This window comes from Pseudorasbora parva, chromosome 24 (assembly GCF_024679245.1).
Source record: "Pseudorasbora parva isolate DD20220531a chromosome 24, ASM2467924v1, whole genome shotgun sequence".
Lineage (NCBI taxonomy): Eukaryota > Metazoa > Chordata > Actinopteri > Cypriniformes > Gobionidae > Pseudorasbora > Pseudorasbora parva.
In genome coordinates this window covers 37,427,422-37,452,779 of record NC_090195.1, presented here as the reverse complement: position 1 = coordinate 37,452,779, position 25,358 = coordinate 37,427,422, and the positions used below count along the sequence as shown (strand labels likewise).

The 25,358-nt window shown below is 42.5% G+C and overlaps 1 protein-coding gene across 2 annotated transcripts in view; it reads right to left on the bottom strand.

Annotated features, from left to right (window-relative positions):
• The window catches only part of LOC137063834 (cadherin-7), a 78,147-nt gene that overhangs the window by 10,251 nt on the left and 42,538 nt on the right, over window positions 1–25,358 (bottom strand). For both annotated transcript variants that reach the window (XR_010901441.1, XM_067435108.1), the window contains exons 5-11: window positions 24,952–25,119; window positions 17,607–17,794; window positions 14,476–14,729; window positions 10,305–10,441; window positions 8,243–8,364; window positions 1,726–1,843; window positions 358–609 (exon numbers count right to left, since the gene is read on the bottom strand). Coding sequence is in view for 1 of the 2 variants with exons in the window: in XM_067435108.1 (XP_067291209.1) it covers window positions 358–609; window positions 1,726–1,843; window positions 8,243–8,364; window positions 10,305–10,441; window positions 14,476–14,729; window positions 17,607–17,794; window positions 24,952–25,119 (1,239 nt within the window). In the remaining variant the exon portion in view is untranslated. The remainder of the gene's footprint in view (window positions 1–357; window positions 610–1,725; window positions 1,844–8,242; window positions 8,365–10,304; window positions 10,442–14,475; window positions 14,730–17,606; window positions 17,795–24,951; window positions 25,120–25,358) is intronic.

Sequence of the window (25,358 nt, the reverse complement as noted above, 5' to 3'; positions counted from 1 at the left end):
GGGTAGGTTTAGGGGCAGTGTAGGGGGATAGGATGTACAGTTTGTACAGTATGAAATCCATTACGCCTATGGAAAGTCCCCATAAAACATGGAAACACGACACGTGCGTGTGTGTGTGTGTGTCTGTGTGTGTGCGTGCGTGCGTGTGTGTGTGTGTATGTACAGAGGGAAAACAGTGCGATCTACAGCCCAGGAGAGGACCAAACTGAGAGTAATGGCACACACACGGCATAATGAATGAATGGGAAGTCCGATGAAGTGTGGGCAATCACTTTATCACAGCGTGAGGGCAAATAGATGGATAAGGAGAGCGGTCGTTGCGGTTTAGGTTAGATGAGTTTCTGCACGGTTTCTTACCCAGCAGTGTGAGGATGCAGGCCAGGACAGCGAGCAGAGCTCCGGTGCTGAGACCCGTGGGGAAGGAGAAGGCAATGGCACCACAGGCCTGAGGAAGCCCGTCCGGATCGCACTCACACACACGCACCGAGAGTGTGTTAATGCTGCTCAAGGCCGGGCTGCCACTGTCCATGATCTGCACTGGCAGCAGGTACAGAGACTGATCCTGCCTCCGGAAGCCAGAGCGCTTGGCCAGCACTGAGGCGGTGTTATCTGAGAGGGACGGCAAAGGTCAAGGGTCAAGACTGGTCACCTGACACCAAACCCAGCACTGAGAGTTAATGAATATCTAAATGAAGCGATAGATGGATGAAGAGTTGGATGATGGGAAAACACAATCACTTCATGCTTCATGAAAAAGAAAGAAACAATAAATACGAAACATAAGCACGTTCCTCCGCGATTCTCTGCGGCGCGAGGATGGGGGACTAATGTCACGATCATGTTCAGTTTTGTCTTTTTTTATATTCTTTTCCTTGTCCTTTGGTTCCCTTTCCCTGATCTTATTAGTTTTGGGCTCCCTGCGTGTATGATTAGTTCCCCGTTTGTTCCTGTGGCTATAGATCATGCACTATCCCCTCTTTATTTAACTCCTGAGGTTGGTTCTGGTCTTCATCACGTATTGTCTTGTATTGGTACGAGCTGTTACTCTATCCTGTGCTTCCTGGACTGTTTCGTTTATTTGGATTAAAAGACGAATCCCTTCATCTGTTCATCTTTGCCTTGAGCGCTGCCACCGTTTAACAGCTCGCTGATCATCACTTTGGTCTGTTTGTGACACAGCTAATATTTCACTGCGGAGATGTCAAATATAACACACCATCTGTATGGAATACTTTAATTTATTAAACAGCTTTAAAGATTTAATTTTCCTTTCTATGAAAGTGATTATAATCAAACAGAAAAGAAAGGCTAAATACATGAACAAAATCTAATCTGCCTGTGTAAATATGTGTTTGAAAGGCTGCAATAAGAGATTCGGCGTAACATGACCTTTGACCTCAGTTCATCAATTCATAATTAAACGCAAGTGCCATACACTATCTGACTGCAGACAACTGTACACACATATATAAAGAAAAACATCTGAACTATAAAATCTAGAATTAATTAAAACTATATATAATATTTATCTTCTGTTCCAGCAAACAGAATAGCAAATAGTTCCCTTTTGTCAAACAAACAGCCTCTCAAAATAAAACAGCTCCGCATCTCGGTTTGGGGTCACGGAAATTAAACATAATATGAAATAAAATATTTATTTTAAGGTCAGAAATGCTACATTGCTGCATCATACAAACAGTTCCTTAATTCTCTCTGGTGGCTTACCTCGATTATCTCTGAGGGTGAAGTTGCTATTATTGAGGGCAGAGAGCGCGAGAGAGAAAGAGAAGCGGTGTCCGCTGGGAGGCTCATCTTTATCCACAGCACTGACCGTCTGAATGACCTGAATCAGACACAAGAACACACAAACAGCTGGTCAAAATATACAGCAAGCTTCAGAGTTTAAAGCACTAAAACCTAGAATTGTAATGTTTTCAGGTTTCTGCAAATCTAATTTTAATGTAATATTCATCGGTTTAATCACAATCATTCTGTGTAGCCATGTTTAATAACTCATGTTCATAACTCACTGCTGAATGTGCAAACAACCACTTAAGAGAGCTGAGGGTTATTTGTTTATACGTTTCCACTAAACAACAAAAGATGAACTTGTTATGTACCGTACTTGTTACTGTAACTGAACATGAAGCTTTATTAGATCTCTATAAAGGCTAATGGTGGTAAGAAAATACATATTGCACTTAACACAAACTTCTGCTTTTACCTTTGCACTATAGAACAAATCACGTTTTCTGTAGTGACACCTGTTGGATAAACCATTACCATGAAAATGTGTTTTTTATGTCCACTAGCCTGTACTAAATTTGGTTTGAATCCAGTTTTCAAACAGCTTTGATTCATTTCTTGGAATCACCCAATTCTGACGTGGAATCCAACAGCACCTAGCACTAGCAACTAGCAAAAGTTTTCACCAATCATTTGCTGACAAAAGTTTAAAATACTTACTTTTTTAAGAGCCGAATGTCTCTGTTTTTGTGGAAAGTGCTATTGAATGCATGTTATGACCCATGTTGCTTGTTGAGGTTGGATAGTTTCAGGTTTTTAGCTTTTGTGACATACTTTATCACTCAGACTGAAAGTGGTTATTTGGCAGGACATTTTAGGCTGATCTCAGAAGGAGAATCTTTTTAAGCAGATCTAAATCTTTATGTCTAAGAAAAGAATCAATACTGTAATTAACTTATGAGGACATTGTCCTTTCACAAAGAGAATACATGATTAGGCCAACTTGGCACTGATCTAGATAATGCTGTACAAATTACAGCACACCAGTCATTGCAGGACTAGACGTTTGGATTGCAGCAAAGACTCAATCATCGAGAAGGAAAAAAAAAAGTTAGATGACAAATGTACCAACAATTATATGCAAGTATTGTGGTTTTAAGCTTCAAATGAATTGCAAAACTTGAAGTTGTAAAGCTTTTTATTAAAGCTTATATTAGTGTCTGCACCAGCCGACGATATCCTTCTGTTTCTATGCTCGAGCTCATTACATCCTGTGTGGTTTTCCAGAAAGCAGGTTAAGTGACATATCTGGGCATGTTTAAGGGTTAGTAAGTGGATAACCTCAACCTTGATTTCTGGAATACACCCTTGGAGGGATTCTGATTGGCTGTCAAAATAAAAATAAAAAAACAATAGTTCTGACAGTGTTTCCAATGATATTGTTTCTCTGTGCCCCTATCGTTTCATCTGTGGTGTGGTGAGAAGAGTTCCATAGATGTGTGTTTCTTAATGTCATTAAAAACACCTAATAAAAGAAATTACAAACAACAATGTGCAGTATGTCTCAATTATAACATTTCCTTACCCTAAACAAGATATGCAATTTTGAACACAGATACAGTGGGGCAAAAAAGTATTTAGTCAGCCACCAATTGTATTATTTTCTCTAGCTGCTCCTTGTGACATCAAATGAAGGAAGGCAGAAGAGATGTAGTCCTCCACTAGGCCTGTATCTTCAAGAGCTTGTTTGGGTTAAGACTTGGGTTAAGAGCTTTCCTATTGCTCAAACAGTAGAGCATTGTGCTAGCAATGCAAAGGTCATGGGTTCGATTCCCAGGGAGAGCAAGATGTAAAAAATATGTAAAAATGTGTACCTTGAATACAATGTATGTCGCTTTGGATAAAAGCGTCTGCCAAATGCATAAATGTAAATGTAAATGTTAAGACTGGTCCAATGCCTGGGCTGTGGAGCATCCAGCTTTGTGTCTGCTCACCTCCTCTGCTTCTCTCTTACTCTGGCTTCTTTGTTCTCTTTTATGTGGCTGTTAATTGAGCCCAACAGCCTGCCACTGAGGTTCCCTGTCGGAGGGGAAATGTGCACGCTTGTGTTGGAGCAATCCTCGATCCTGACCATCACTGGTCCTCCTCTGATGTTGCTCTGATGGCTGACACCACCGGGCCTCTGGCTGAAGCCACCGGGCCTTTGGCTGACACCGCCGGGCCTCTGGCTGACACCGCCGGGCCTCTGGCTGACACCACCGGGCCTCTGGCTGACGCCACCGGGCCTCTGGCTGACGCCACCGGGCCTCTGGCTGACGCCACCGGGCCTCTGGCTTACGCCACCGGGCCTCTGGCTGACGCCACCGGGCCTCTGGCTGACGCCACAGGGCCTCTGGCTGACGCCACCGGGCCTCTGGCTGACACCACCGGGCCTCTGGCTTACGCCACCGGGCCTCTGGCTGACGCCACCGGGCCTCTGGCTTACGCCACCGGGCCTCTGGCTGACGCCACCGGGCCTCTGGCTGACGCCACCGGGCCTCTGGCTGACGCCACCGGGCCTCTGGCTGACGCCACCGGGCCTTTGGCTGACGCCACCGGGCCTCTGGCTGACGCCACCGGGCCTCTGGCTGACGCCACCGGGCCTCTGGCTGACGCCACCGGGCCTCTGGCTGACGCCACCGGGCCTCTGGCTGACGCCACCGGGCCTCTGGCTGACACCACTGGGCCTCTGGCTGACACCACTGGGCCTCTGGCTGGCACTACTGGGCCTCTGGCTGACACCACTGGGCCTCTGGCTGATATCACTGGGCCTCTGGCTGGCACTACTGGGCCTCTGGCTGACACCACTGGGCCTCTGGCTGATATCACTGGGCCTCTGGCTAGCATCACTGGGCCTCTGGCTAACACCACTGGGCCTCTGGCTAACACCACTGGGCCTCTGGCTGACACCACTGGGCCTCTGGTAGTGCACTACTGACTCAGTAGTGCTCACCTCTGCTCCTAAACAGCTTCCATCTTCAGATTCTTTCGATTCTAGACTCAAAGCTGAGCTACTGACACAACAGAAAGGAAGCCGCACAAAACTGATGTGGTAGATTCAAAAAAAAGATTTGCTTTATTTGCTTTTATGAGCAGTAAGAGCCAATGCAAATCCACATTAAATAAATAAGCTTAATGGCTGTTTCTTTAATAGTATCATTTTGATCTATTATACTTGTTTATGTCCTTGTGGCTTTTCTCCCTTGCTCAGTATATTTTCCAAATGTCAAGAGCATCCAGTTCAGCTATTTAGCTCCACAATAGACTCAAAAAAACTCTTTTTCTACATATTAGCTTTAAATGACTGTGAATAAAGGTCAAAGGAGGCACACAATTCACACATTATATTCTTCTCTGTTTGCCTGCATCTTTTGTCTATCCAAACCACAAGGTGCAGGTGAAACAGGAGTAGGACATATAGTAAGTAGGTTTTATAAATGTGCCTTAGGGCGTTTTCACACCTGAAAGTCCACACCAAGGTCTGAACCAAAGTTTGGGTTTTGATATATTGTATCCATTTGGTTAGTTTTGGTTTGCCGCCACATTGTAGTTATGTGAGCGCACTAAAGAACTTTATACTGTCGTCCTGTTCGTCATCATCTATGTGGGCTGCATCTTAACATTGATTGGTTTGTTAGTGGACGTGCGTCTGACGTTAGTGTGTTGTCAATTCAGTGGCTAACTTTGACAAGAATGAATAAACAGACGCATATCATTGCCAAGACTGTTAATATTATGGCATTATCTGCAGCACCAACTATACTCGAGGCGAATTCACCAAATGAACGTCCTCATTCTGTGAACATTTTATCGGCACTGACAGGAAAGGATGATCATCTTCTCGAGAAGACTAAGCTACTTTTTTTTTAGCCAAACAATGTATTTTGTTTTATAGTTTTGTTTAAATATTATAATGTTATTTTTTTAATTTCAGCTGGGCTATATTGATTATGAAACGTGCACAGAGGTCAGAAATGATTTTGTGTGTAATGGTCGTTAGTCCTATGCTTTGGTTTACAACATGGCCGCCACACCAGAGCCTGTGCACAACATGGCCACCATGTCAGAACCTCTAACTGTGCTACACGAAGTCTTCAGCTGCCTTGGACTTGACTTGCCGTGCACATGAATCCATTAAGGTGGTCCCTATGCGAGTGAGACTGGCATCCAGTTTGGAAAACACACCACTGACATCGGTAGGTGTAACCGGCATTCCTAGACCAGCGCCATCTAGCCCACTGGCCTCAGAAACATCAAGCCTTGTGGTGCCTGCGCCTTCCGTCCTAGAGGTTGCTCTCTTGTCCTCTGTTCTCCACATCACAGCAAAAGCCACTTCGTGTGTTTGGGCCGCACACTACTCTCCAGCCCCTAGAGTCTAGTGTCCGCTTTAGACCTTTTTTCCTACAAACTTCCTCTCTTCCCGGACCACAGAGGTCGCCCTTGAGTCCTCTGTCTGCCCTGATGCAAACACGGAGTTCGTTTCTGAACTTCCTGTCTGCCTCGATGTGACTGCAGAGGTTGTACCTGGGCTTCCTGTTTGTCTCTGCGTGGCCAAAGAGGTCATACATGAACCTGAAATGAACACAGAGGTCAACCTGGAACACCCTGCCGGTCCCATTTTGACCATAAAGGCTGCCCTTGAGGTCCCTGCCTGTTTGGACAGGGCCGCTGAGGCAAATCTTAAGCTCTCTGTGCTCTGTGTTTCCGTTTTGCTGTTGTGGTGGTGATCAATAACGCCGTGGTGGATTTCAGCCCTGTCTCCTCCACCTTGGAGGTCTTCGTGGTGTGGTGTTTTCCAGCATGTCTGAGGTGGTCTTCAGCCCTTCCTGCCCAGCCTGCTCAGCCTCAGTCTGCAGGCCCTCTATCACTCAATGGACCTGGTCCACCAACCTTCCTCCTGGTCCACCTCCGCTTAGCCTCAGTCTGCAGGCCCTCTATCACTCAATGGACCTGGTCCATCAACCTTCCCCCTGGTCCACCTCCGCTTAGCCTCAGTCTGCAGGCCCTCTATCACTCAATGGACCTGGTCCATCAACCTTCCCCCTGGTCCACTTCCGCTTAGCCTCAGTCTGCAGGCCCTCTATCACTCAATGGACCTGGTCCACCAACATTCCCCCTGGTCCACCTCCACTTAGCCTCAGTCTGCAGGCCCTCTATCACTCAATGGACCTGGTCCATCAACCTTCCCCCTGGTCCACCTCCACTTAGCCTCAGTCTGCAGGCCCTCTATCACTCAATGGACCTGGTCCATCAACCTTCCCCCTGGTCCATCTCCGCTTAGCCTCAGTCTGCAGGCCCTCTATCACTCAATGGACCTGGTCCATCAACCTTCCCCCTGGTCCACCTCCGCTTAGCCTCAGTCTGCAGGCCCTCTATCACTCAATGGACCTGGTCCATCAACCTTCCCCCTGGTCCATCTCTGCTTAGCCTCAGTCTGCAGGCCCTCTATCACTCAATGGACCTGGTCCATCAACCTTCCCCCTGGTCCACCTCCGCTTAGCCTCAGTCTCCAGGCCCTCTATCACTCAATGGACCTGGTCCATCAACCTTCCCCCTGGTCCACCTCCGCTTAGCCTCCCTCCTGGACTTCTCTAACTATGTTAGGAGTGTCTGGAATATTTACCCATAATCATTTGCACAGACTCATTAGCATTCATTGTGTTCCGCTGTTTCTCATTGGTCTGATTACCTAACCCTATATGAGCCTGGTTATTGCCAGTTCATTGCAAAGGTGAATGACCTGATGCAAAGCTCTCATTGGCTGCATGTTTGTGTCTTGTTTGGTTTGAGAACATGGTTTAGGATTGTGTTCGCTGGCCACGTGCTCATGTTTTTGTCATTTTTAGTGTCTATTGTTTTGACATATTAGGGGGTTTCATTTAAATTAAACATTTTAATCAACTATTTTTACAGTGCAAAGACTGTACCTGCAAAAAAAAAACTTACTTAACCTGGACAATGACTTTCTTCTAGAGCTGCTGTACAAACAGTCTTTGTTGCATTATTTCCCTGTTATCACTGTGAAGCTGCTTTGAAACTGTATTGTAAAAGAGCTCCATATTTAACGGTGACTTGACTTGACCCCACCTTTCTTGTTACCTGATTATTAATCTCTTCATTTCCTCTCCTATGTATTCTCCTTTAGTTCTCTGTCTTGTGCCAGTTGGTTGTCTGCTGTTCTCATGTCTGTTCCTGTTCTGGCTTGTCCTGCCCAGTCCAGCAGACAGGAGCGTTTTTCAAACAGGGTAGTTATATGTTTGATTTTGTTTTATTTATTACAAATAAAAGCCAATTGCTCTCTGCATCTTTGAGTCCACGCTCATCCTTCACCACAACCTTGACAGATTGGGTATTAATATAGTCATTGTAATTCAATTCCATATTTGATGTATTTCATGTTTATTACAACACTAATGCTGCATTTTAACCCTAATAATACACAGAGAGCTACACATACCTGTCCAGGTGAAGCATTTTCACACATGAGTGTCTCGTACTCAATAGCAAACACTGGAGCGTTGTCATTAATGTCCATGACTGTGATCAGAGCGATTCCTCTGCCAACCTGAGATGGGTCCTCTGACAGAAAATGGCATTACGTTAGTAATGATGTTTGGTGAGTGTGTATGAGAACACATTAAGATTCTGTGGCGTGAGATCCTTTCTCCTTGAAAGTGTTATTCTGCATGTGTGTCACCTCAAAGCATGACATTTGCATAATTAAACGCAGAATGATTGTGTATACATGCCTTAGTCAGCATATCACGCAACATGTATTTTTTGCTCTGCATTTCTGGTTCTTAACCTACTGAAAACACGTTTAGTGCTGTACATGCCCTCCCTCTGATCACACAGGCCTCAGACTGCCCTCTGAGCAGGACAATGAAGCACTTGAATATGAATGTGTTCTTCTGGGACGGATGGTTACCCATGGCTCAGGGTCTCAGCTGTGGCTATGAGCGGAGCTGCTTACTACGGCATGTAGACACAATTGTTCTGCATTTAATTATGCAAATGTCATGACGTGAGGTGACACACAAGCAGAAAAAAACTCTTTCAAGGAGAAAGGATCTCGCCCTACAGAACATATGTATGTGTGTGTGTGTGTGTGTGTGTGTTACCTGATTTTCATAATTCCTTTAATAATAAACAAATAAAATAAACCTGTAATATAAATAATTTAAAAACTTTGCTGTGCCTCACAATTCCTTAGCAACGTAGCCTTAGTCATAATGCTGTGGTCCGAGGTGCAAGAAAACAGAGGGAATAAAACTGAAAGAGACTGCGTTCTGTCCGTTTCACCGTCGCACACAAATAGGAGAAGTAATACAATAGGGTTACACTTTTACCATAATGCTGTTTAAAAAGTAAACAAAGTACAAAACAATGTTTACTACTTCACCCTTACAATAACTACACTGTTAAAGATGTCATGAACTGGCTTTAAAAAAAAGTGTCATGTCTGAGGTCAACTAATGACGTGTGTGTGGTTTTTACATTCAAAAACATCATAACTAATACTGTAAGTAATAGGCTGTTTTCTACACTGGTTTAGAGGCTCTCTCCAGAACGCTGGGTTCTGGTGGGCGTGTCACTGAAGATTTGGAAGCAAACGCCCACGGCTAGGATTGGATACATTTGCATATTTAATGAGCTTCAGCTCCCTTCAGTTCACAAGAGGGAGGGGTTGTTTTGAAAGCTGAAACCGGAATGATTCTCTCCACCACAGGCCTCTCAAAACGTCTTTATCAACAGACACAATGATTTATCTCTCATCCACCCATGATTGTTTGCTTTTTTTTATTACTTGGTCCGCCTGATCGGTGGATAAGGGAGTAAACCACACACACACACACACACACACACACACACACACACACACACACACACACACACACACACACACACACACACACACACACACACACACACATGCACGCTCTCTCTTCAAACACAATGGAAATCCAGAAAGGAATGTTATTTCACTATTTGAGATTCACCGCCTGCCAACGTGCTAAGTTAGATGCTCTGTTAGACACATCACGTACACATAATCAATACGATCTGTAACAATACAATATATAAAAAACACGTTTCAATGACATAAGTGTGCTGCACAATTCCTGTCGGATCCAATATAAGAAGCACAGCATTGTGTTTTAATCTCAATATGTCTGCAAACCCAGTGTCGACCGGTGTGTTGTTTGCAAATGATTATCTTGCTATCTCCGGCGTGTTTATTGCTCATTTAGCTGCACGAGTCTGTGGGTGGGGCTACAGAAGCAGACGAACACAGTTATCTGTAGAGGCGGCGTGTTCCCTTCTAATACATGATTGATTTGAGAGCCTCGTTTTCTGGGCCTGGTGTCTATAAAAGATTTTATTTTGCTAACAAGGACATTTTCAGCTCTGAAACTTACAGGATATTATTATATTACCCTGACCTTTCATGTTTACATCCGATTTCAGATTTCAAATTTCCCCTCAGAATTGCCAGATGTGGCTTATGTTATACTCACGGTTCTCAGTGGCAAATATGGTGATGTTGTGGACTGAACTGACTTCTCTGTCCAGAGGTTTGGCTGTGCTGATGACTCCAGACAGAGCATCCACATTGAAGAACCGCTCCAGGTCTGTGTTACGGTCTATGGAGTACCTGGACACATCAGTGACGAGACTTTTAATCATAACAGGGAAAATAATGCTTCTTTATGGTCTTTTGTCTTTTTTAGGTCAGTCAGGAGCACTTTGAGAATTGAATGTATTGAGAGTCTTTGGATTTAGCAAAAGGCTTAAGGTACGTTCACACCAAACACGAATAGAGCGTCTGGAGCGAATAATGTCCATGTTAAGTCAATGGAAAGGCGCGTTGAAGCGCATCTGGAGGTCCTGCGTCGTGATAGTCGCGTTTCGTGCGGTGCGATGGACGCGTTTCGTGCGGCGCGATGGACGCGTTTCCGCCTCATTCGCGCGTCCAGTTCGCGCGAATAGCGAATAGCGAATAGCGCGAATTTGAAGCGAATTGAGCGTCTTCCGCGATACGCACGTTAAGCGCGAGCGGTGTTTTTTGTGCATTCACGCGTTTGAAGCGAATTCGCGTCTACGCCCGAGTAGAAAAATTTGAACTTTGGCGTCAATTCGCGCCGCGTTAACCAATGAGGAGCCTGTTTGCTGCTGCCACGTGATGAGAAACCCTGCATATAATTAAAAAATACTGATATTTTGCCACTAAATGTAGTTTTAATGCTTTTCAGTTGATAATGTAGTTGTTTAAAGCTAAAATATGTTTAAAGCTAATATTTACCTAGGATGTTTTACTCATAGACAGTGCCTATTTAAAAAGAACACTCTTGGCTTTTTGGAGTTGTGAGATCCAGGCGCTCAGCGGGCGCTCAGCACTCGTTAACCCCGGCGAGAGCAGCCTTTCCTCGGCCAGTCCTTCTGGCGTTTGCCGCTGGCTCGGATGTCTGTGTAGAGGTTAAACATGACATATACTTCGTCTTGTGTACATCTAATGGGCGATCTTTGGTCCAATTAATCTATTGTTACCTACCAAATCATTTTGACTAAGAGCAAAGTGAAGTTTCATAACTTTATATTTTATTTAAATATAGATGCGGTGAAGATAATCCAGGTAGTGCGTTGGCTGAACCACATGTGTGCCTGTTAATGATTAATATATTTCACCTGGAGCACCTTTAACGCGCTTCTATTTCGCTTCAAATGGTCGATTTCTACGCGCGTCCAATTAGCTGCGGACGCACGAATGGATTCAAAATGTTCACGCGTCAAACTAGATGCGGTAGACGCGATTTTGACGCTCAATTCGCGTTTGGTGTGAACGTAGCATTAGGATCCAAGGTGCTCGAGCTGAGCTTGAGATAGATCCTCGAGACACAAATCCCCCAAGCCTTTGTAATAACCAAATGTGTCTTAGCACATATTACAGAAGGAGATACAATGATTGCATAAACAGAGTTTCTACACAGAATCTGATGTTCAGTTATGAAGATGCTAGGAGGTGAAGGTGTAAATGTCTGTGTGACAGGCTGAGGAGCGTGCGTTTGAATGGGCTTAAAGACTGATCAGTTGATCAGAGAAGGTGGAGTGAGCGTCAGCTGATATCGTTTAGCGATCAGTGGTCAGCTGAACTACGCTTCAATTCCATTCCCTCACTCAAGCTCTATTTATCATTGGCTCTAACCTGAAAAATAATTCACCTGATTAACTGGAGCATAAATAAAAGGATTCACAGATTTTTTTCCTCCTGTGTTGTTATTAAACAAGTACAAATATTAAATCTGCAGTTCAATCATTGATCTAACTCAGTTTCCTTCAGTCACAGAAAAGCCGTCCTAAAAAAAATATTAATAATATTAAAATTAAAGTGAGTGATATAATTTTTGGATTAAAATGACAGATAATCTTAACCATCCAAGCCTCAATTGCTCACAGTAATTCTTCAATTAGCATATAATTGTAAAGGATCCCAGTGTGTGTGTCAGAACGGATTGTGTAGTGTTGGCATGTTACACTAGTCTCTGCTTCCAGCATGGGTCAAGAATTATTACCCTTTAAATCTGCATAATAGATATTTAAAGAGCAATTTGATCAAACATATTTTGAGTCTGTTTGTTAATTACTCAAATAATGATCTCATTCATTTCGATTAAGTTTAAAATCTTAATGAATAAAATAAGACTATAATCTTTGGTAATGCTTTCGATTACGGCCGAAACGGTAAGTACGTGTAGGTATAAGGGAACAATATGTAATATTGGGGGAATTAAAGGGGTAACTATCAGGAAAATGAACAAATGATTTATACTGCAAGTGTTTTTTAATTAAGGGGTGATTATCCGTGTAGTGACAGGGTTAGTGTGACTCTGCGGGCTGTAAATTACAGTGGCTCTTGTTCCCCTCATGTCTTTAGCTAATATTCTGTATTCTGTAACTGTTACACTGAAAGTACAGTGCACGCAGAAATGTCATCACTGTTTACTCGTCTTTTACCCTCATGCCATCTTAAATAAAGAATAAAGGCATATACATAAATAACAGGGGTGTAACGATTCGTTTTAACAACGATTCGATTCGTATCACGATTTGAGGTTGTTGATACGATCCAAGGACGATATTGGTTCATTTAGAACGATACGATCAAATGCATTATTTCCTATTATTGATACATTCAATTGATTACCTTTTAAAATGATATTAGATCGATATATGTCATCCAGAAGGCCAACTTGCCGAGCACAGATCGATGTAGTTGGATCATATGAATATAAATCGATACATCGATGTAGTAAATGAATCGTTACACCCCTAATAAATAAATAATCTCTGGTAATGAAAACTCATTTGGGTTTCTAAGACTTAAAGCATCAAACAGCACAAACAGCAATAACTACAGTAATCCATACGATCCCAATGGATGAATCAATGTCTTCTGAAGTTAAACAATAAGTGTTTGTAAGAAAAAATAACAATAATTTACGTTATTTAAACTGTAGACTATATATCGCTTCCGACCAGCAGTCATCTGCGTGGACATGCGAGGGTTGATTTCACGCTTGGCGTAACTGGAAGCGTGACGTCCACGTGCCGAAAAATCTCTGGTCATGCTGTCGGATGATGTCGGTTTTTATTTTTTTTAATGCTCAAAACAGTATACAAACAATAACACAATATATGATTATAGCAATTAGAAACAAACAAGACTAAAAGACAAGAGACGTCAGTTCTCGCGTGTGTTTCAGATGAAACGTGCAAAACGTGAAAAAGCTTAAAGCACCTCGTGCAAGGGCTGGTCACAGCTGATCGGATAGGAAACCATTCCTAAATTATGACAGCATTTCTTAATGTACAACTTTTCCTTTTTAATAAATAATAATGCAAAATATCAAAAGACATGGGATTCCTCTAAAGATCCTTCAATGGAAATAATGAAAAAGAAAAGAAGAGGAACAAGAAAAGAAAAAAGAAAAGAAAAGAAAAGAAAAGAAAAGAAAAGAAAAGAAAAGAAAAGAAAAGAAAAGAAAAGAAAAGGAAAGACAAAACTCTTTCTGTCAGGTTGTTATCACTTGAAATGAAAAGTTTAAGTGTCTAGTGTGAGCGATGCGTATAGTGCCACCCCTGGGATAATCTGATCATAACATGCACAGCCCCAGGATAAACCACAATCAATTTTCACAATCACAATCAAAACAAACAAAACACTTTTGTGAATATTAAATTGTAAAACACAATTTTAACCAGAAAGTTTGCAATTACATCCCCAGTCTCTCTGTTTAGATCAATGTGCTCAACCATGTCCCTTTTTGTCCTTTCGTTACGTATCTGGATTGGGTTGTAAATAAAATCCAAAGAATCTCCTCATTCTCTGTTCTAGTTCCTCCAGCTGATAGGATTATTAAGATTATTAAGGGAGGCTCTCAGTCTTCCCAGGTGTGATGATTCCGTCTACCAGCTTTTTATATGTTTGATAATTAAATTAACCTTCTGTCTGACACAATAATGGAAGTTGGATTTTCTTTGCAGAGAAGCAGCACATTGGTACAGACTCTGATTCATGTGTGTTTACAGAGGTACAGTGTTGTTCTCAACTGTACCGCGTACACTAAGAGGACAGTAAGATGATCACATTACTATATCACACAGCAGCACACAGATGAATAAAGCGTTTACCTGATGGCACTGCTGGACGAGTCTGGGTCTCGAGCTGAAACGGTCCCAATGACAGAGCCAACCCTCGCTGCCTCAGACACCAGCATCTGACTGACCCGGGCCGAGAAGACCGGCGGCTCGTTCACATCTTCTACAAACACCTTTACAACCGCCGTATCACTGAACGGGCCGAAGCTCAGGAACTGAGGGTCGATATTCCGATTAGTGGCTTCAATCTTCAGAGAAAAACTGCTTTTAGTTTCATAGTCCAAAATCTGGAGAGAGAGAGAGAGAGAGAGAGAGAGAGAGAGAGAGAGAGAGAGAGAGAGAGAGAGAGAGAGAGAGAGAGAGAGCAATTACATTTAAAGACAGAATGGGAGAAGACAAGTACAGAGAAGGAGAAAAGCAACAAACAGCAAAAATGTATTCTTTGTCAGTGATTTTGTCTTTTCATAGAAAACTATCAAGACAGTCTTAAAGCAGGAGTGTAGCTGACAGTGTCACTCCCTCTGCTTCTACTCTCATTTCCTGTTTGAGCTGTATTTAGCAAGAGCTGTATTTAGCAAGAGCTGTATTTAGCCGCATGTTGGTTCACTGCAAAGTATTGCCAGTTCTACTGCCTTACCAAGCGTTTTCAAGAGTGACCTGACTGTGTCAGTTCTGCCTTTTTCCTGTCTTACGTCTGTTGTATCTTCCCCTTGCATAGGCTGCTTCGGCCCCGTCCACACAGATCCGTCCTATACCAGCAGGATCTCACAAAAAATGCGTATAAATAGTACGAGTGTGCAATGTCGTCAAATGTGTACGGCAAAACTCATTTTGACGTGCATATGATGCGCTGTTTTTTGTGTGCATATGATACGCATTTTATGGCGTATTATACATACGAACCCCCCCACCCCACCACCCTAAGCCTACCCAAGCGCGTGTCATATATACGCCATAAAGTGCGTATCATATGCACGCGAAAAACAGCGTATCATTTGCACGCCAAAATGAGTTTTGGCGTATACATTCCACGACATTGCACACTCATACTATTCATACGCATTTATGTGTGATCAGGTTGCCTATACGTATAAATTTTGTACCGTATCAGCGTTTCGTCCACACGGATCCGGCGTTTGGGAAGCATGAATCCGATATTTTCTGAAACCGGGTCCCAAAGTGGATAAATCTAAAAAACAACAATCTTTCGTTTTCGTGTGTACAGCGAATCCGTGTATTTTCTGAAACGGTGATGTCATCACACTACGTCCAGCACGGTGAAGAGTTTAGGGATAAAGCTCCGGCACTGGGCATGAGCTCATCAATATCGCCTCATTTAATGACCGTATCTGCAGTACTGTACGGGTGTGTTCAGGGTCAGGGGTCGGTGTAGGCGTTAATAAAACACATCTGTTAAGTAGCAAATGTATTTATTGTTATTTTATTGTGATTTTTTGCCTCACCTCCGACCTCTGCTATACCCCTGCCTAGCCACAACTCTTCTTCTCCCTTTTTAGTGTATTTCTGTGGCAGAATTACAGCGCCACACACTGGCCTGGCATGGAAACTACATCGTTTTTTAGTTGGTTTCGGTAATCTTGTGTGGACGCAGATATTTCTTGAAATGAGGGAAAAAAAAGTTCGTATTGGGAAAGCTCTGGCTTCGTGTGGACAGGGCCTTAGTTTGGACTAATGACTGTTTGGACCTTCTGCCTGCCTACTCATCTCTGCCTTTTGGATCACCCTGGTGTATGTTACTGATCGGTTTGAACCTTTTGTCTAGCCTAACGTTTCTGTCCCTAAGTCTTCCTGTTAATACACTTCCACAAATTGATTAATGCCACCTCAGCCTCTTCGCTACACTCTCCTACAAAAAATAAAAGTGGCACTGATTTAATTAATTAACTGATTCTTAAAACACACAGTTTATATACAAATAACATATGTATATCCCCGGACAATATTAAACTAAACTAGTTGATACAGTGTGGTGTAATCCTAGGACTGCCGGCAGTGCCGCCGCTCCCATCACGCGCACCACGATGAACTTCTGTCAGCACCAACCCATAACAGAAATTAAGCAAAGTGTTTTAGGTGCACATGGACAGCTCTTCACAATATTGACCATAGAAGGGTGTTATGTTCCCAATTAGATTTATAGGGGCAACACGAAAGTGGCTTTTGAATTGTTCTCAGTCCCAGCACTCGGTACACAAAGTAAGATTTCATCATGTGTATTTACAATAAGCACATGATGACTTAAACACAGTGCAAAAAGAACCCTAAACAAACAATTCTAACATAAAAAGAGAAGCATTTTCTTCAGGAGTGGGTTAGGCCAAAGCAACAAACAAAAGATAGCTACCAGAAGCCTGTTTCATAAAACAAGTTTACCAAATCAGCCAGCCTTATTTCAGTTAGTCTCATAGACTCATTGTAAAATGATTTGGTGTCATAAAGTTAATTTAACAGCTCAAGCCTGTGTTCGGCTATGGGTGCTTCCCAATTCTTATTTGTGCATCCTCGTTTCCTTTCCTAGCTTCCTTTCCTCGCGCCTTAGCTCTGGCCCTTCAGGATGCGAGGGAAGGACGTGAGGAAAAGACGCGAGGAAAAGATGTGAGGATGGAGGAATTGAATCAAGTGAAATGATATATCCTCGCTCCCTTTAACGTCACTTTAAAGCGCCGTCAGTTAATGATAACTCTGCACCGCTGGATTGAGTCAGGATTCTTGGATATTAGAGATCATTATTTATATTGCAGCTTCAGCCTCCACAAAATACAACATTTGTCCATATTTTAATCAATATTTCCTGCTATTATTAATAAGAAATTCCAGTTAACTGCTTTTTATTCATTGTATAGTATTAGTTTCTATTTGTTTCTCAATTTGTTTCTTTCATTTTATTGTGCTTTGATATAATTCTGCAACTGTCAGCTGTTGTTATTTGACAAACATTTGTGTCTTTTATATGTAAACATAATAATAATTATGAATAAACTGTGGCACGATGTGAAGGGGGAGGAGAATTAATGCATGCGTCACGTTGAGTCAATAAAACACTTCCACAAAGGATACTCCTGTGTAACCTCGCTCATGCCTCCTCAGGAAGCCTCCTCGGAAACGAGGAGGGATATTGAGAAGCACCCTGTGTATGATCTCACCCTCTGCAGAAAGATGACTCCCTCCTGCGTCTCCTCGTCTGTGGTGATGTTGAACACACCAGCTGCATCTCCATCTATTATACAGTAGTCCATCTCTGCATTGGAGCCGATATCAGCATCTGCGGCCTTCAGTCTGGCCACGACTGCCGACACGGGCAGAGACTCCAGCACCGAGTACTGATACGACTCTGCAGACAGATGTTTAACATTAACACTAAACTCATTCAAAAGGGTGGATTTCACCTAAACCTGCCAATGGCCAACCCATAAATCAAAGGAAATGAATTAGAAATGTCATTTTCGGCTTGATGAAAATTAAACAAATAATATTTGCATACAATTTAGGATCAGTAAGATTTTGTATTTTTTGTGACAATTACACTTTTGTGACAATTTGCACATTTCTTGCAACCCATTATTTTTAGCCTAATGATGTGTCATTGTAATGTCAGTACAATTACAGTACTCGTAATAATGTAACACTACAAATGGGCTGTTATTGTATAGTTATTTATTGTTCTGGTTCTTATTTATTGTTTATTTATTGTTATTTTTTGGAGAAACACAAAACAAAAGTACAACCTAAATTATGTCAATCAATCAATCAACTTTATTTATATCGCGCTTTTACAATACCGATTGTTTCAGAGCAGCTGAATTCTAGTTTATAGAATTAAATAAGACCTAATTAATTAATGTTATTTGTATATTTAGTTGAATAACTTTGATCATAATGTCAGTGTCCCCAACTGAGCGAGCCAAGCCAAAGGCGACCAAAGGAACCGAAACTCCATCAGGGCGTGATGGAGAAAAATAAACCTTAGAGAAACCAGACTCAGTTCTCCTCTGGCCTATTAACACACAGCGGAGGATTATTATTCTGGACACCGCACAGCTCAGAAATCATATTAGAGCTGAATATTCAACATTTCTGGGTATCACGCAAGAGACGGGTTTATTTAGGATGGTGCGTCGATTACACAAGAGTATGAACACTTGAAAGATCGGAGTTATTGCGCCGGAGACGGGTTTATTGAGCATGACGTGCCGGTGAGGCAAATTCAGAGGAGACACCAATGGACATGGACTCAGCAGACACTCCAGGATGAGCTGGTCATGTCCAGACGCAGCTCCACCATCCGATCCGGACACACACACACACACACACACACACACACACACACACACACACACACACACACCATCCGATCCGGACACGGCTTGGATCCGGCCGACTGCAGTAAACCTCGGGATAAACAGAGAGACTAACATTAGCGTAGATGCCACTCTTTTTATGATGTAACGAGTCCATCAGGTGTTATGGGAAGTGTTCCCGGTTCCGGCTGACCTAGTTAATGCAGCCTAACAATCAGTCAATTGATTTGAATAATGAAAGTTATAAATTGTATAAAGTATTTTTGGAGCAATAGAAGTGAACACACATGAAGACTATAGCATTACTACACACAAACACCTCTGGGAATGTAGATACAGTAATGGGAATTAGGGATAAAACAAGAAAAATCTTAGTCATCCCAATAGGTACCATTTTCTTCTTCCAAAATATGATTTCTTATTTCATTTTTTATTTTGTTTTTTGGGTGAAATGTGTGTCTGTTTTTGTGAGACTGACAGGCTGGGGACAGAAATTGCGATATTATACACAGTACTTTCAATCCTTTTTTCATTTGGATCTTCAATAAGAATATCTGCGGGTCCGTATAATCGTACGGCCTCAGGTTTTCCTCGGATGCTGATGAGAGCTGGAGGGTAAGATGATGATGATGATGAGTGTCATTAGATCTCGCCGTCTGTGTTATCACGTCTCCCTCGTGGAGAACCGGCGTGTAAATCTCTGTAATGACTTTAATTTGCCATGGAATAGAAGCTTCTAGCAGACCAAACCTGGTCCGTCACCCTCGCCTTGGTTTCATCTCTCCATTCATCCATCCATCTACCTATCCTTTTCTTTTTCTTTGCCATCCATTATTCTCTCTTTCCTGTCTTTATTTTTATTCCTTACAGGTTTCTTCAGACTCCCCTTATTTTCTCAGGCCTCTCTTTTTCACAGTGCTCTTCTTATTCCAAATGTGTTTGACTTCTGTCTAGCGTCTAGACAGTAAAAAGCCCATTCATTTTCTTCATAGAGGAAATTATATCTAGGGTTAACATGTTAGCCTTTTTGTCAAGAGAGACTTACCATGAGTTCTGAAGTTGTTAAATGATCGAGTCAAGTTTTTATTTTTAATAATAGGCCAGTCTGTTTCCTGACCTGGGCCATAAGTCGGATACTACTAAACTTGATCAGGGATTAAACATTATTATTTTATTTCACTTTAATGCTAAAACTCTGTAAGACAATTACTTCATAACTTGAAAATGTGGGTGTGGTTTCAGCATCCAGGCATCTCAGCTCCAGGCATGTCCTGCCTCTTTGCCCATTTTCAGTTATCCAGGAGTGACATGCTGCAAAGATGGCGCCAGCCGGTTTCACCTACTTAAGGCTACGAAAATGCATACGGGTGTACGGGTCATAACGCTTAGATGGGGTCAAACTTTGATCCAATTCGCAGAAGCCAAATTCCCAGCATGCAGCCAGTTCTGTGTGATATGGTACAGTAAGAACTGGAGGAAGACACAGCAAAATATCATAATCTGGATACTTGCTAAACCAAAACGCCTGAGTTTGCTCTATTGCATGTGCACTGATCGCTTGAGCACAGGTTTAATGCTCGCAATGCATCATTTGTCTACTCTTGGTGGGAAAAGTGCCTTTTAGCTGATGATAATTAATCTGGCGGATGTGACAATGAACCCTAATTGCAAACATAGAAGGAGTGTCTTTCCAGAAAACAATGATAAATGACTAGTGGAAAAAAACTCCACAAGTAACCTAGAATACTGTCTAACACTGGATGACTGCTCTGTCAAGCCCTCGTCGTCAGTGAGGAACCTGGGTGTGCTCTTTGATACCAATCTCTCATTTGAAAGCCACATTTCTAGCATCTGTAAAACCGCATTCTACCATCTTAAAAATATATCTGAACTATGGCACATGCTTTCAATGCAAAATGCTGAACAGTTAGTACATGCGTTCATGAGCTCAAGGCTAGATTATTGTAATGCTCTACTGGGTGGTTGCCCTGCTCGCTTAATAAAAAAACTCCAGCTGGTCCAAAACGCAGCAGCTCTTCTTCCCTCAGTTCACGAGAGAGAGGAGAGATTGAGGGAGAAGCGGCAACCAGAATGATTCTCTCGACCACAGGGCTCGTAAACGTCTTTATCAAACAAACACAATGATTTATTTCTCCTCGACCCGTGATTGATTGGACTATTATTTTTATATTACACATAGCCCGCAAGATCGGACAATATAAGCGCAAACTTCAGATGTCGGTGGGCGAGGCTACTGGATTAGGCGCGCCATAGAGGCGATGTTTCGCGCAATGACGTAAGTATGAAGCACAGGACCGTTTGAGCCTGGTGTCTATAAAAGCTTTTCTTTGACTAACAAGGAAGTTTTCAGCTCATAAACTTACAGGATATTCTTATATTACCATGACATTTTATAGATCTAAAACTCAAGGGAAAGTTGATTTCTCAATTCATCAACCCTTTAAACATCACATACATTTTAAAGGGTTAGTTCACCCAAAAATAAATAAACTGTAAATACTGTCATTAATTTACTTACCCTGTTGTCGTTCGACACCGGTAAGACATGAAGTTCATCTTCAGAACACAAATGAAGATACACTGCTCAAAAAAATTAAAGGAAAACTTTGAAAACACATCAGATTTCAAAGGGGGAAAATATCATGCTGGATATCTATACTCATATGGACTATGTAATGTGTTATGAATGAAAAAATGCTACAAAATTTGATGGAAATAAAAATGATCAAACTACAGAGAACTGAATTCAAAGATACTCTGAAAATCTAAGTGAAACAATTATGCAGCAGGCAAGTCCATTTTCCTGAAATGTCATTGCAGCAACTCAAATTGGTACTCAGTAGTTTATATGGCGCCCACATGCTTGTATGCATGCCTGACCATGTTGGGGTTTGCTCCTAATTAGACAACGGATGATGTCCTGTGGTATTTCCTCCCAGATCTGGACCAGGGCTAGCCTGACAAGCCTGACCCACATCAAGATGTTTGCTGGAAACTCACCATTGACAGGGCTCAATCCGAGGGGCGGGATAAACGGTTTTCTTTCAAACTCCCTCTGCACGCGATAGGATAGCGCTACACCAACCAGAGCAACGAAGGTGAAACGGTGCTCGTTGATAGATTAAACATTCGCCGTATCCGGTCAGCTAAACTCCGAACACATCTTCCCTTCTTCAGAATGACTTCAGTGCCGCTCTTTGTTCTTTTCTCAGAGAAAAGCTTAACTCAAGTCTTCCAGAGTCGCTGATTCGAAAGACCGCCGTTCGCCAGTGTCTACTAGAAGCAAGCAAACGCAACTCGGCCATCGTCATTATGGCCCCGCCCGCCGACTCTATACACGATGTGATGGGCCTGACAAGAGTTTGGCGTTTACAGCTCAGAAGGGTATTGAGAGTTGCTAGACGACACTCGCGGGCAGATTAGATTTGCTGCCGCTAGGGTGCGTCTAGACTTCTAGGCTAGACCAGGGTATCACTGAGCTCCTGGACAGTCTGAGGTGAAACCTAGTGCCGTCGGATGGACAGGAACAAAATGTCGCAGAGGTGTTTTTTTGGATTTAGGCCAGGTGAGCGTGGTGCAATTCAATGTTTTCAATTCCTTCATCCTCTAGGAACTGCCTGCATACTCTTGCCAGATGAGGCTGCTATTGTCTAGCCTGTAGAGGTCTGTGCATCCCTCCAAGGATATATCTCCCCAGACCATCCACCAAACCGGTCATGCTGAACAATGTTACAGGCAGCATAACTCCACAGATTCTCCAGACCCTTTCTCGACTGTTACATATGCTCAGGATGAACCTTCTCTCATCTGGGAAAAGCACAGGCTGCCAGTGGTGGACCTGCCAATTCTGGTGTTCAATGGCAAATGCCAATCAAGCTCCACGGAGCTGAGCAGTGAGCACAGGGCCCACTAAAGGACCCTGGCCATAAAGTCTGTTTCTGAATGTTTGGTCAGAGACATTCACACCAGTGGCCTCATTTTAAAGGGCTCTGGCAGAGCTCATCCTGTTCCTCCTTGCACAAAGGAGCAGATTCCGGTCCTGCTGATGGGCTAAGGACCTTCTACAGCCCTGTCCAGCTCTACTAGAGTAACTGTCTGTCTCCTGGAATCTCCTCCATGCTCTTGAAACTGTGCTGGGAGACACAGCAAACCTTCTAACAATGGCATGTATTGTTGAGCCATCCTGGAGAAGTTGGACTGCCTGTGCAACCTCTGTAAAGTCTATGTATCACCGCATGCTACCAGTAGTGACACTGACCCTAGCCAAATACAAAACTGGTGAAAAGTCAGAAAAGGGGGTTGGGGGTTTTCTCATTGTTGCCCATCTAGTGCACCTGTTGTTAGTTTCATTAACACCAAAGCAGCTGAAACTGATTAACCGACTGATTAACTGACCAGATCAATATCCCAGGAGTTATTGTTGAAATCTGTCAGCTCAGAAAGGCCTCCGACACCAATGTCATTTACTCTCTTAAGACCCATAAAAGGAACTAAAGACATCTCTAACCCTAAAGTGGTTCTACAATCATTTTATGAAGCAACGAGAATAGAAATAAAATTAAATAACGACTTATATAGTGATGGGCCGATTTTAAAACACAGCTTCGTAAAGTCTCAGAGCTTAAGTAATCAGTTGAATTAGCATTTTTGGATCGCCAAAGTCACATGATTTCAGCAGTTTGGCGGTTTGACACACACTCTGAATCATGAATCAAAACACTGATTCATAACGGTTCGAAGCTTTATGAATTGGTGTTTTGAAATCGGCCATCACTATAGAAGTGGTAATTTATTTTATTTTTTGCTTACAAAAACTCTTCTTGCTGCTATATAAAATAATTGTAGAGCCACTGTAGTGAGATGGGCTTTGTAACGACGTCTTTAGTGCCTTTATGGGTCTTGAGAGAGGAAATGACATTGGTGTCAATGAAGGCCTTTCTGAGCCATCGGATTTCAACACTAATATCTTCATCTGTGTGTGAAGATGAACCGAGGTCTTACAGGTGTCCAGCAATATGAGGAATTAATGACAGAATTCACATTTCTGGGTGAACTAACAATTTAAAATCTTGCTAAATGCTCAAAGCAGTAATGGTTTAGCTCCTCAGTACTTGAGCGAGCTCTCAGCTCATTATACTTCCTCACATCTATTGCGGAACCGGGAACACTTCCCATAACACCTGATGTACTCGTTTCATCATAAAAAGAGTGGCATCTACACTAATCTTGGTCTCTCTGTTTATCCCGAGGTTTACTGCAGTCGGCCGGATCCAGGTCAGATGGTGGACATGACCAGCTCCTCCATGAAGTGTCTGCTGAGACCGTGTCAACTAAACGCTCCTGTAAATGCCACATCGACATGACATCCTCAATAAACCCGTCTTCGGCGTGACAACTCCAATCTTTTGAATAATCTTATGAATACCTATCGATCTAATATGACCTTTGACCTGTACAGAATAATAATCACACACTGTGTGCTCGTCGGCCAGAGGAGAACTGAGCGACTGAGCCTGGTTTCTCCCAAGGTTTTTTTTTCTCCATTCTGGCCCTGAAGGAGTTTTGGTTCCTTGCCACCATCTCCTTTGGCTTTTGGCTTGCTCAGTTAGGGACACTAAAATCTCAACTATATCACTGATCTGCCCACATTGACACTATATGATAATTGAAATGAGTTGATAACATCAGCGTTTTCTGTTGCATTATCTTCCTGTTTAATACTGTGAAGCTGCTTTAAAAGAAGTGGACTTGTAAATAAAATTGACTTGACTAGTGTTTGTAGTAGTGTGTTACAAAGCAATTATATGTAGCCTATATATCACATTACAATTACTAACTACATTTTGTTACATCAATACTTGGTTGAGAAACATTTAAAGCATAAATTATGCTAATATGTATCTGTTTGATAGTTTAAAAGATGAACATAATGACATGCTTGCAATTTACATCTTTGTTTATTCTAATAAGAGAGTTGATCCTATTGATTGTCACACAACTCGCTTTCAGTTTAAACACAACGCACTTTTTCTAAAGCATTAGAACTTCTAACTGCTGTAGCTTGACGGCCAGCTTTTCATTTAGTTGAGATGGCTTACATCATATCCACTTTCCACAATCACCAGATGTCCTCGGTGACCAGAGGTCAGGAGGAAATGTTTGCTCTTACTGCGAGAGAAGCGCGGCGGGTTATCATTGACGTCGGTGAGATAGACCGTCACCGAGGTGCTGCCGGACAGTCCTCCCATCTGACCCATCATGTCCTTGGCCTGGATGACCAGCACGTACTGGTCACGCGTCTCTCGGTCCATGTTGGCCAGAGCTGTCCGTATTATGCCTGAGGGAAACAGCCTTTATTTAGTCTCTGGTGTGCGAAGAAAAAACAGGCATAAATCTAAAAACATGATCATTATGTTGTAATGCTGTTTGGACAGCACTTTTTGAAGTGATATTTTGAAGCAATATTTTTAGTTAAATATAAACTCTACAAGAACTACTCACTGGTTAACTTTTAAATAATAATAATAATAATAACAACAATAATAATAATAATAATAATAAACATTTATTGTTGAA